This window comes from Coturnix japonica, chromosome 9 (assembly GCF_054131305.1).
Source record: "Coturnix japonica strain WE chromosome 9, WE-NBRP24, whole genome shotgun sequence".
Classification (NCBI taxonomy): domain Eukaryota; kingdom Metazoa; phylum Chordata; class Aves; order Galliformes; family Phasianidae; genus Coturnix; species Coturnix japonica.
In genome coordinates this window covers 6,240,839-6,254,352 of record NC_140671.1, presented here as the reverse complement: position 1 = coordinate 6,254,352, position 13,514 = coordinate 6,240,839, and the positions used below count along the sequence as shown (strand labels likewise).

At 45.3% G+C, this 13,514-nt stretch overlaps 1 protein-coding gene across 1 annotated transcript in view; it reads right to left on the bottom strand.

Annotated features, from left to right (window-relative positions):
- The window catches only part of GRK3 (G protein-coupled receptor kinase 3), a 43,067-nt gene that overhangs the window by 18,405 nt on the left and 11,148 nt on the right, over positions 1 to 13,514 (bottom strand). The window contains exons 3-8 of the mRNA XM_015878344.3: positions 5,727 to 5,800; positions 3,670 to 3,771; positions 3,186 to 3,260; positions 1,956 to 2,017; positions 1,256 to 1,307; positions 588 to 679 (exon numbers count right to left, since the gene is read on the bottom strand). Coding sequence (XP_015733830.1) covers positions 588 to 679; positions 1,256 to 1,307; positions 1,956 to 2,017; positions 3,186 to 3,260; positions 3,670 to 3,771; positions 5,727 to 5,800 — 457 coding nt within the window. The remainder of the gene's footprint in view (positions 1 to 587; positions 680 to 1,255; positions 1,308 to 1,955; positions 2,018 to 3,185; positions 3,261 to 3,669; positions 3,772 to 5,726; positions 5,801 to 13,514) is intronic.

Here is a 13,514-nt window from a genome sequence, read left to right as displayed (position 1 = left end):
CCTGACTTACGTTCTTCCAAACGCAAGCAGTGCTGCTTTTGCCAGGGAAACACGCACCCATCGGGGCAGAAACTTGTGCATCTACACAAATGTAGGATAGCAACACAGCCTCTGCCCAGGGATGACCCTGCAGACTGAGCAGTGCTGTGGTCATGTTCTTCTGCCATCCTCTCCAGCGCTCCATTAGTGCCAATGAGGTGACAAGATGGGAGATAACACCTCACACCATCACCACGTTTTCATTTGGCACTGTGAGGCGCTGGGCCAGGAAATCATTTAAGCACATACTTCATTTTAAACACATGTGCAGCCTCCGTTGATTTTGACAGGACCATTTAAACGAGGGATATGCTTAAGAGTGCTGCTAGACCGGAGCCCTGCTGCATGGCACATAGCAGGATCAAATAGCAAACAAAGCTTAATGATGATCCAGAAACCAGAACCTCTGGGGGATCAAATTTAATTAGAAGGAATTGCACAGCAATGCAATGCTGCTTTGCAGTGATTCTGTATGAGATAACCGGAAGGATTTCCTTGCAGAGATCAGAGCTTCCAGCTATCTTTAAAGCGCGTGTTTATATACTCACATTTTTCCAGTGTCTGCTTTTCTGCAACCGTACACTTCACCAAATCCCCCTCTTCCAATTATTCTATGTACACTAAAGTCATTCATGGTCAGCTGTAAGCAGGAGGGGAAAAAAAAAGAGAAGACTTTATTATTTCAGTAAGAGGCTTAACTGTTGTCATTCATATCGCATTTACTGTTTGGGAAAAGGAGCCCTTTATTGTTTGTGTTTCAGTGTACTTGCAGGCACTACTGTGTTAAGTACAACAGAAGGAGCCCTGAGCTCGCCCTGGCTGAAGGCTGATGATGGCCTCACTCATACAGAGCTGTAGCAGAGGATGCTGCTCCTACACAGCCACAAAAGAGCCTTCAGGGGGACAATTGTTGAGGCCAAAGAAGGGCTGAGGGCAGTGCTGGGACCCTGCTGCAGCTGCAGGGGGACTGAGAGGGGGAAACAATTGGAGCAGCTCAGCTTCTTGCAGCTATCACAGCAATCCCAAAGCTATCAGCTCAGGGCAGGCAGAAGGGATGTCCAGAAGGAGCTATAAGGACTGCACGCCTAAGAATAGAGCAGCGTATCAGTAACGTTCCCTGTATTTGAGAAGGTCTTTTGAGAAGCAGGAATCAAAACTGAACATTTTCTTCCCCGCATCAGCCTTTGACAAGATAAATATATGTGTAAGTACTTACATGAATATTTAGCTCTACATTTTTCCATTGACAGAATCTAGTAAACTTGTCACTGTAGAAAAGAAGTTTAAAAGTTATCTGAGACTCCTGTTTAAAGTATCATAGAAAGCAATGAGACTCTGATACTGAAAAGGAGATGTGCAATGCAGCGTGCTGTGACTTTCAGCAGCATGGCCCTGCTTTTAGGCAGCCATAATCCCACCCCCACCACAAAAACCATGTCTCTCATCTCTTACATCCCCACAATAAGAGAAAGCGATCGGCTCAGAGCATTGCTGCAGTTGTTCATGTTCAAGAATGGCTAAACTAACTTTGGAACTAACCAACAATCAAATGGCATAAAGGGAAATGTAATTAAAATTGAGCTGCCTCTGTTTGCTTTATGTTAATGAACCTCCACATCTCCCCCCCCCTCCCACCCCAAAAGGAACGTTTTGAACTCATTTCTAACTGAACGTAGGAAAAACATAAATAACAGCACAAGCTGCTGCCAAAAAGCACAACTCCCATTTCTACATCAGTAATTCTTTTCAAATGAAGGAATAACAGTTCTATGGAGTCATTTGTAAAGCGCACTACCTAATCATTAAATGAAGGCTACTAAGCATATTCAGCTTTATTTTATAGCAATTATTTAAGGGACCTGACCTCATGCTACGGCAGGTGGAAAGTTCACATAACAGAGCTCTTGTGTCCCTACCTTTCCATAAATTTCTGGAATATTTTCCCTCGGAGGCTATCGCAGATTTCTTCTATATATGGCTACAAAGGATGAAGAGGCACACACGTAAATGTAAGCATAGGATGAGCTGGGCAGGCACCAGCACCCCACACATACATTATACCAGGGTTTGGAGCTGGCTACCTGCAGCTCTCACCAATCTCAGGCACTTGGCAATATGCAGCAACCCCAATCCCAGCCAGACGAAGAGCTACTCTGCACACACTGTACACAGCCCTGTGCACCAGCAGCATTTCCTATGTATACCCTGGTTAAAGCTGAGGCAAGCACTTCAGCTTCATTGAGCTTTAGGAACCTCAACAGGTGCCCTAAAGGGAAACACAAAATATTGTCACCAGCTAGAAAACATTGTGTTCCCCTTTGGGGAGAGCTGAATGAACCCTGCATACAGCCCCTATAAATGGATAACAACTACAAGGCAACCACAGTATTGATCTTCTCCCGCAGGCTCCCTGCTCTGCACTGCCCAGAGCAGCTGGGCCCATCCTCTGTGCATCCCTCCTGAGTATGGAAGCACCTTCAGCTCCCAAATGACATCTTCCAAGCAGAAGTGCTTCCTCATGATGCGTGCCAACACGCAGCGACCTCAAATCCCAGCCCAATTAGCAGGGAGCTGTAACTCAAGCAATGGAGGTATCAATTTGTCACTTCACCTAATTGCTACATTAAAAACAGTTCACTGAGCAGTGAGAACAACCAGGCAGGGGCAACCTTTGCAAAGATTGACATCAAAGAAGTGTAAGCTTATGAACACTCCTATGATGGGTGAGGTTCGTTATCTGCACAAGCAAACTGGATCAATGGATCTAATGGACCTAGCCACGAAAACGAGCACAAATCTGAACTTCTTGCTTTGTGTCCAATCTGTAAAGCAGTGCAACAATACAACAAGTATTTCATGTCTCAGTCCTTTGTTTTCTAAACTAAATAAAACCACTGGAGATTAATAATTCAGAAAATCAGCCAGAATAGCACTTCTTTTTGTATTCAAATGGAGGAAAGGCAGATCTTATACTCTCCTTGTGATGCAGAATATTAGAAAGATTGAATAATAATGTGAGAGGATGCATTGCTATCACACAGAACATTCACCAGTACCACTGGATTCTCTCTCTTTAAGAACACATTTGTCTCCATGCACAACATCACTTACTGTCCAATAAGTGAAGGAAACAGACTGAATCTCACCTGGAAAAGGCTGGCTGGCACTTGCTTCTTGGATAAGTGTGTTTGTACGTGATCTACAGCTTGTTTGGAGAAAGGCTTTGGGAAAAGAAGACAAAGAAAGACTTCAAACAGTTGGAAACGTTTCCTTTAAGGTCTCAGAGCTGCTGTTCTTCTAAACGTAGGAAAAAAATACACACAATGCAAAGTAGATCATTTTCCCAGCTTCTCTTTTTAGTTGAGAGCATGTCAAGGGGTTCACAGAATGACCAAGGTTGGAAATTGATCTCTGAGATCATCCAGCCCAACCATGCACCTACCATCAATATTACCCACTAAACCACATCCCCTGGTATAACATCTAAACATGTACTGAGCAACACAGCCCAGTGAGGGAGCAAAAGCTTCGTTTGGAGGAGACGTGGCCTCGTGTTGGCTCTGGTGGTACTTGTGGCAACCCTTCCTTTGGCAGGGGCTGGGATTGCTCTTGGCAGGGAGGGTTACGCACGTGGGAGCAGGAGAGCAGCTCCTTCATGATGTACGTGTCGTAGATCTGGCGGCTCCTGCTCAGGCGCTCCTCCTCCGAGTCCAGCTTCTCGTACTCCTTGATCTGCAATGCCAGAGCACCCAACAGATGAGCACATCTTTAATACTATCCATGTCTTCAGTAAGCAAAGGGGCTTTGCTTTGGCTAAAGCTTTCTTGATCTTTTAGCATCACTCAGGAGCTGCTCTATGTGCAGGTGGAACTGAGAACCCCAGAATGAAGCCAAGGAAAGCCCCAGTCCAGCCCTGGTGTTTCTTGCCTGCCATAAGGCAGCAGTTCCACGGCCACCTGTGACCACTTCCCCCTTGGGACAATATTATAATGACAGTGATACAAAACATTAATTAACGTGAAGCCTCAAAACAATTAGAAGCAGTGGAGGAGCCCCAGTGTGCATCACCTTAGCTCAGCCTCCTCCTCACAGATAGCAGAACCCATGGGCACAGCATCCCAAAGCCACAGGGACATCCCTGCCAACCTCAGCTCACCCTTCACACAGGGGCTGACAAAGAAGCTTTCAAGCACCTCGACGTTCTTTTTCCCCTCCCTTTTTCCTTGTATTTTTTCATTTGAAACTGATCCAGATGAATCACTCAGCCACTTAAACGCTTGATCGTGACTTAAGCTGCAGCAGTGTGAGATCCCTGGAGTACGGAGCCCTTCTACACCGAGTGATTTTTAACATGGCAACGCTCTCCAATTATTTCACATGTAATAAAGTGCGGCAAGTAAATCAAATATACCAGGAGGAAAAGCTGAAGAATTGGGCACGTCACAGGAGAAGACGTAATGAACCTCTTTAAATACCTTTAATAGGATTTTTCCAAAAGTGCATGACAAAGCATTTGACATCTTTGGAGGCAACGCTTTGCTAATAACCTAAAAATACAATTTCACGTCGTTTCAATGATAAAGAGGTGGCTAATAATATCTCGCTAAACAACCTGCTGCAACTCGCCTTCCTGATTCCTTCTGACAGTGATACCTTCAGATGGAAGTGATGGGGGATAAAAGGTCCCTCTTCCTTGAAGGCAATGCCCAACTGATTGGGGGAGCACTGGGTCGCTCGTGATTTATCCCACTTCCCCTATTTGTGCTGTTAGCCCACTAGCAAGAAACAAATGCAACTCATCAGCCTGACAGCGCTCCAGACACAGGGTTATCTCAGGCAGCACTGCTCATTAGCACAGAGCAATACAGGCTGCACTGTAAAGGCACGCGTGCATGTTTGCACCCAAACTGCCACCTCAACTGTTATACTTAGCAACAGGCAGGGGCTGAACGCAGCGGGAGCACGCGGGCGTCCCTTGCAGAGGCAGAAAAATCCTTCCCTACATGCAGTGGATATGAATTCACATCCCACGTCAGTTGTAGTAACAAGTATTGCTTTCGCTTTCAGGTCTTTTCGAGCTTCCCTTGGGAGCAGGCAGACGTTATTTACCTTCGCCTCATCTCTGTTTGTAGAAGAACTAAGATTTAGCATCATCTTCACCAGCAGAAATCAAAAGTTTACTCCATTTCTCAAAATATGGCTTAACCCTGAGCTATCAGGGATCTTTTACAAGCCAAGATGAACCCAGCTTACAGCAAGAGTTCAGGTGACCCACAGTAAAAGCATGCAACTCACAATGGAAAATACCAATAAAACTAAAGGTACTTTGAGCTCTGTTAGCACCCTGGCTCTGTTAGCACTGGAACAGGTTGCCCAGGAAGGCTGTGGATGCCCCCCCCATCCCTGCAGGCATTCATGGCCAGGCTGGATGTGGCTCTGGGCAGCCTGGTCTGCTGGTTGGCAGCCCTGCACATAGCAGAGGTTTCAAACTGGATGATCATTGTGGTCCTTTTTAACCCAGGCCATTCTATGATTCTAACCCTCCTTTTCTCCACCATCACAGAATCATCAGGGTTGGAAAAGACCCACTGTGATCATCTACTCCAACCATCAACCCATTGTCCAACTGTTGACCCATCACGTCAACCCATCTGTTGAGCTGGCAGTTCCCGTAGGATGCAGCTTACCTCTTCATAGAACTTCAGCTGAGGGACGGCTTCATCGATTTCATTCATGCAATAGTCTTTAAAGAGCAAAAATCCTGAAAAAAAAAGATAATAATAATCAGAAAGAAAACGTATCTTTGCTACAACTTGCTATAATACTGCTATCAGAGAAGCCCTGGTAAGCCCTATGGGCTGCATACACCTGTGTAAGTATCCCTAATTGCCACAACTGAGCAACACTGATTCTCCAGCAGCTCCACAGCATTCTGAATAGAAAACAATTGTAAAGCTCATTCATCTCCCAGGGGTATGTAAAGCACATCCCAATTCCTACCTGCTGAGGAGCTTATGAGATGTTTACACAACACACTGAAGTATTCCATCCCTCTTCCCTGGTCCCATCTCTGAGGTGTTTTTCTGAGTAAAAACCAGATATTATTCAAGCACTTTGCTTCTTGGTTACTAGAATTCCATGCTTTAGTGATAAAAAAACCCAATTCCTTCTACATTTTGACTTTACAATTGCTGGTTAATGTTACCACTAATGGATTTTACAGTGCCATGAATTACATCAGAGCCTTTATAGTTCCTTTGCAAGTGATTTAAAGCATGGCTCCCGCAGCCCACTGAGGAGCCTTTTCCATTACAAGTGCTTTAAGCTCTGCCCCACAGAGGCAATGTGGGCACCTACCATCCAAACCCTCCATCTGATGTTGGTATTCCAAAAGCATCACTCAATACATACACACCTCCATATACATCCTGGCATAAGGTGCCCATTTTCATCTTGCCCAGCTACATACAACTCTGTTCTGTTTTATGTTTATTAAGTATCACTGTAATTTAAACTTACAGGTAAATTATATTACTGATTTGCGTGGTCAACTAAGACACTGTACACAACCTCGTGCTTTCTATAGCACACCACGTTTTCACTAACAAAACCCATTCCATGCAATGCCACGTTCCTTCCACCACCACAGAGAACAGCCACCAGCACCACACTGAGTCCAATCCCTACTGCCATCTCATTTTGTTGGAGACCAAAATGAGGCAAAAAAGCACAAATTGCTCAAAAGCAAAACCACAACTCCAGTCTTTGGAGGTGTGTTCAAAGCCAGGTTGAATGGGGGCCCTGGGCAGCTTGGTCTAGTATTAGATGTGGACAGTGGTGGCCCTGCATATGGCAGATGGGTTGGAGCTTGATGACCCTTGAGGTCCCTTCCAACCTAAGCCATTCTATGATCCTATGAAAACCAACACCAAGCAGACAACAGAAGGCCACGTTTATGAATAACCAAAAGCTTCTTGGTAGCCCAAGAGCACCAAGGACCCCTTGGTGTAGCCATAAATAGACACCAAAGGAGGGATGATGACCAGACAGCTGCAGTGCTTTGCCTGACTCACTTGACTGATTAGGATGATATTTGGATGATCACACAAACCAGGTTTTGTTCTCTAAAATAAGGCCAGAAATCTAATTAAGAAATTGCCTTATGAGAATCTCCAAACTTCCCAATTATCCTCACCAAAAAAGAATCATCCTTGAAAAATACTTTATACCCAACTGGGTTTGCTGTTGGTTTTCTTTCATATGAAAACAGAACAAGTTTGCCATTTCCTTGAAAGCCATTTGCAATTACCACCCAGAGCAGCACAACCCGAGGATGGCAAATGCAATCCCAAAGCACAGATTATCCCGCAGCCCAATGTCTGCACAGGAAACATCCCATAAACTCCATTTGGAATGAACCTGAGGACCAAAATGGTGCATTTCTGGATCTCCAACAACGGCACTCATGGAAATAAGCCTCGCTCATTAACTCTTCTTTTACACATGATGGAAACATCACAACAAAATAACATTGAACAGACCGGACTTTCTATTTGGACAACGAACCCAAAGGAGATTACAGTTGTGTAATTAAGAGACCAAAGAGCGGCACAAACACTGATGAATGCAGTGAAAGAAAAATCCCTGGCGTGTTCCCAGATGCTGGCTGCTCACCAACCAAACCCACAAACAAAACAAACCCACAGAGGCGACTGTGGGAGGGGTGTGAAAATACAGCAGCACAACTCCTCAGCCAGCCCTACTGCCAACACTGCAGCCCTGTGTGATGGGCAGGGGGTGAGGAGCAACCACAGCCTGCTGCACTGCAAACGGCTTCACACCGAGATGCTTCTGTCTTTAATTGCACTGTGATGATAAAGGATAAAAGGACACATCCAAAAGAAGTTGGGAACTCGGACAGCTCGTTAATGTATCAGCTCTCCACCATTTTATTTGAGGGAAAAGAAGTCTATACATTCCCAGCTCAGAAATGCTGGTCGGGTAGATGTAAAAATACATCTCTTTCTCTCTTCCTTTGAAAAACCCATTGATCACAGCATTTGTGTGTCTACCTGCTAAGACACACCATATTACACAGTCATTAAGAAGTGTTTCTGAGACACGCTTCTCATTAACAAGTGATGCTGCATTTCACCTCATGCTAATCCCACCATCGCTGTTCTTTCAGGGCCAGCAGCAGCAGAACACACAGTGCATCCCAGAACCAGCCTCCCTACAAGAAAAGGTTTCCATTTATGCCTCTTTTCAGAAGTCATGCCACAACCAAAGCACAAGAAGCACGAGGCACCACCAGCACGCAACGCACATCAGCCAGCTGCACTTCCACTGCAGCATAAAGGAGATCTCTTTTCTTCTCCTGACGTTCTGAGATTGAAAGAAAAAAATATCATGATTAGCCAGGAAGCACAGCTTTCAGATAATAGCACAACTAATTGACAGGAGCAGCACTGGAGTGGTGACAGCAGCTCTGAGGAGTTTGGGCAGAGCTGATGCAGAGCACAATAAGCGCCGTTAGCTGCGCGCTGCAAGTGGGACCCAGAACAGAAAGCAGGAATTAAAGAAATGATAGCGTTAAGTAACAGCTAAAAGGAACCAGCAATTATTTATGAAATAAAGCTGTTGACAGCTTTTGGCTTTCAAGATTTCTCCTTCCAGACTACGTAATTGCTGCAACAACCAGATCTAAGGAAAAAAAGATACTGGTAACCCAAGTGATGGATGAGATTAATAATGCAGATGTGTGAGAACAAGAGGGCACCTCATTCCAGGCCGTGCCTTCCCAGCCTCTGGGCACTGCTTTTATCCTCACTCCTTTCTTATGGGTGATCCTGCACAGCACAGTGTGCCAAATGCCATTATTTGCAGTAAGCCCCATCACTAACACAGCGCTCACAGTCACAGTCTAAAGGTCGCACTGCGTTCATCGCACCACGTCCCCGTCCCCAATTCATACTGAGAGCAGAATAATCATAACAAAACTAATGAGGGACTCCATAATAAAACAACCTCGGCTAAAACCACTTATCAAATCCGAGCTGGAACTTTATTAGTATCCGATTCAAATTTCCTTTGAATGGGAGTAAATAAAAATCTTATTAAAGCAAACAGAAGCCACCAGGTAAGTCAGCAGGGCTAAAAATAGGCAGCTGAGCTCTGGTCCTGAGCAGTGATTTGCAGTGCCGCAGACTGAAAGGAGGCTGCCTCTATTTACAGCAGACCTTATTAAACGTGCTGTATATAAAAAGAAGGCGACCGGAGCCCATGGGGACACCTGTGTGCAAGTGGGTGGCTGAATCCTCTCATTGCATCCCCCAGAGCTTCACTTCACCCATAGTGAGCATTTAAAGGTCTCTCCCTCAGGTCCCTCTCACATCTCTCCCCATCTCTGCTATTTGGCTGCTTTCAACCAACAGAACAGAGAAGTGAGACCCCCCTAAAAGCTCCAGAATGGAGACAAGCAATGATTCCCTCATTGAGGCACAATGAAACCTCAAGTGCTGGGAGTGCTGAGCCACGCATGGAGCCAGGTTCAGCATCACAGAGCTGTGCACACCTTGCAGCCCCAAAGGCACTGCAACCTTCCCTACCCACTGTGAGCTATTTGCCTTTAGCCTATTTCTTCTAACAGAGCCTGATGTACGTTCACCCTTCGTTAAAAACAATAGATCATAACAAATTAAAACATAACTCTGCACATAAAAAAGCAGGATAAAAGAACAAATTAGATTTTACAAGACAGCGCTCGCATACATCGGTGACGAGCAAAGAGCAGCCTTCCAAGAACAGAAGCAAACTGAGCCCAAATGACTCTGCGAGTTGCCAGGTAGCTGGTTTAATAACCTCCATAAATCATTACATGGAGATAAATCTCACATCAGCTCAAGTGTCTTTAAAGAAAATCCCTACTTCAAGCAATCTCACTGCAGGGGAGCTGCACAAGATGACTTGTAAGGGTCCCTTCCGACTCAAATCATTCCGTGCTTCTATGCTCCCCAACAGCCACAGTCCTGTCTGAGCACAGCACAGGGATATCCCCAACCTAATGGTGGCCAATGACACAAGGACTTCCAAGAAAAGGGGCACATACAAAGATATGTAAACATATTCCAATCTCTAACATGACGACTCAGTACAGCACTGAAGCACTTTGTTTCAATCAGCTGCAAAGAACGTGCCTGGATTCCTCCACTAAAGCTCACCAAGAAGCACAGAGTGCTCGAGTTCTGTTCTTTTTCCACTTGTGGAAGTGGTGGGAGTTCCTTAGATTTACAAGTAAGTGGCATTAGCAGCTCCCAGCAAGCTATTAGCGAGCTAACAAGTATTAGCAGCTTTAAATGTCACCGTTGTTGTTTGGAACTCGTTTCATCAGCTCTTTCCCTACGTCACAAGAACTCTCAGTCCCTGGGAAGGACGTGACAATTTCCTTATGGATCAATATTGTTTGGTGATATAATTATTTAGAATGACTTTTCACAATGCAGGTCTGTACCCCCTGATCCTGAATAGATATCTCTCCAAGCAACAACAGGAGGGTATTGCCCAGTCCCTGATGCCCTTAGCAAGCACTATGAGGGGCTTCAACCACTCTATGAAGAATCAAACAGCTCACAGTAACACCAGAAGGTTGTTACGCTGCGGGTAGCACCATCACTCAGTACATACCCACAGCACTTGGCGAGGTAAGGAGGAGCAAAACCACCCCAATAGCAGCAGGGCACAGAACTCTCCCACGTGAATCTCAAAGCCTTCCCTGTGTACTCAGAGAGGAAAGCTGCTGAGAGCTGAAGATTCAGTAACAGATGGTTCTCCTTCTCTCCCGGCTTCCCCTTCTAATTGAAGAAATTATTGATAGAAGCATCTCAGCTCTCTCAGAAACCATTCTGCACATCTCCAGCTCCCTTCCCAACACAGGCTGTTCTGCACCCACCTTAACAGAGCACTGTTTGTAAGGAGCCAGGACAGCATTTAGGGACTCTGCCTATTCCCTGACCCACAATGAATTCATAATGAAACTGATGGCCAGAGCTCTCTGATGTGTCTGCTGTAATTCTTTGACTACTGCTGAAAGCCAGAAGACTTCACAGCTTCAGCAATTTCTGATCTACTTACTGTACCCTTGGTAGTGGAGTTTTTCTCTGGTTACTAATGAGTTATCCCACTGAGAAGAGTGAGAAGCACTGACAGGGCCAGACAACTTGCTTTATTATTGCTACAGAGCCATACAGGTAAATCCCATTAATGTTGTTATTATGCCACGTTAGAGACATGGAAAACTAATATTTACCTATTTCACAGCAGGTTTGGGGCCTTAATTAGTCTGTGAATTGTTTGAGGACTCGTGGATAAAACCTCCATGGAAAGTGTAAGGCCTCTGATGACTGCGGCAAAGGGGGGGAAACCAAGGCTGTGCACAGAGCAGTGGCAGTGCACAAGTGGGGTGATCCACTAAGCTAAGAAAGCTGAAGTGAACAACAGCAGATGGACAAGATTGCACGTAGAAAGCTGTATTTTTGGTTAGGGAAGTGGCTGAGCAACACACAAGGTTGGGTTTGTAACACACAGTCGTAGAATGGCTTGGGTTGGAGGGGACCTTCAAGACCAACTTGAAATATCCAAGTGAAATTTCATCCCAACAAATGGATCATCTGTCACACCCTTATCTATCCATGCATTACATTTGCTGTCCATCTTGTCCACTTTCTCTCCTACTTCTCTTACTTCTGGAGTTGGGCCTCCAGCTCTCAGTAACCCAACCCAAATGCTGTATAATTACATTGCATTGCTGAGATGAAGCCTATTTTTCCCCAAGACTCAAATTTTCCAAGAACCGTACTGTATATAAATGCTAATATATATCAGCATGTACACATTATCCATTATGTGATGTTCCAGAGGATGATATATCAATTTTCTTCTATTTTAAAGCTCAGATTTAATCTGTATCTCCTCTGGGAAATCACACAACTGAGCATCTCCTACACTTCTAAGAAGAAAGGTATGGGAGCTTCTCTGGCTGCATCCCAGACAAAGAAACGCTCAATTATTTATGATCAGAAGAAAAATAACAATAATAACAAGCGCATACATTTTTTATAGTGACTTTGGATGCTGTCTGTCCCTGACACACAAGACAGACGTCTCTTTACAACTGCCTACAGGCAAAACACGCGCATCTCCTGCACGAAGCTCCATCAGCATCGCTCTCAATGATCTCCAATGTAATTCATGCAAGTAGCGTGTTTATTTCACAACAAAATAAAACCTGTGCCGAGAGAGACGTAGCCTCCAGCAACGCTTAAATTATCAGATGAAAACCAGACCACAAACTCAAGGCTTACTCTGAGAAATAAAATGCACAGAGCAAAGCAGGCCAAGCTTGCAGGAAGGCTCTGAGCGTGCATTTTCTCTCCTCCATCACTCACACCCCATACATGAGAGGAGAAGTGCTGTAAGGGAACAGCTCGGTGCCAAGTGCCTTGCAGTTTCTGTTTCAGTTTGCAGTCACACAGTGTCTGACGTTTCCTTGTGGTTTGCTCTTGGCGTTGTTTTGAACCCATTGGAGGCACTGTGCAAGGAAAGCACGGCGCTCACCAAACCCATACGGGAATCCTGCAGACCATCCACGATCCAGGTTTTAGCCTGCACTTGAACTGAGAACGAGAAGTCACACAAGAACAGAAGATCCCTCTTAGAGCAGCATTTCAAACGCCATCTCTTGTCCAGCCGCTTACTTCCCCATTCTGATGGTGCCCACTTCTGCGTGGCGGCTGACTTCTCCGGGTCAGAAACAGAACCTCCCCCTCAAAAAACCCCCATCTGAATACACAGTCTGTCTCCTTGCTCTTGCAGAAAGCCTTGCCAAGCACACAGCCATTTCCAATCACAAGTCCCCTTCTCATGCCCACCCATTGCTGGTGCTGCTCCATGCACCCAACCCTGCCCTAACCTTCCCATCCGTGCCCATCCACCAACCCAAAGCTCCGCCGTCTTTCTCTCCTCCCAACCAAGCTTTATTGCTTTCCTCGTTATTTCCTCAGAGGACTGTTTCATTAGTTGAAAATGCCAATGACACACAGATCTCACACTTAAATTAAACAATAGCTTCAATAACGCTTCGGGGAGGTGCTTCTCCAAAGCCTGTTATTTTTAGGCACTTCGGGGAGCGCAGTGCGCTGAGCTGCCACACTGCGCCACGGAAAGAGGAAGAGCAAGAATGTTTTTTTTGTATCCTCAACACGTTTTGAACTCCGGATCCATCTCACCAGCAGCACCAAAGCAATGCAACACAATGTGTCCCTAATTGGAGAGAAACGAGGGGCAAAAAGCAAGATTCCTTGCACTATGAGAAACAAATCAACAGTGCTTTGGCTGTTCTCTGCCTATTTTTTGTTGCTTCTTTCTCAACAGAGCTGTCAGTGAGAGCTGCAGGAAACGCGGAGCAGAAGGTCAGCAGA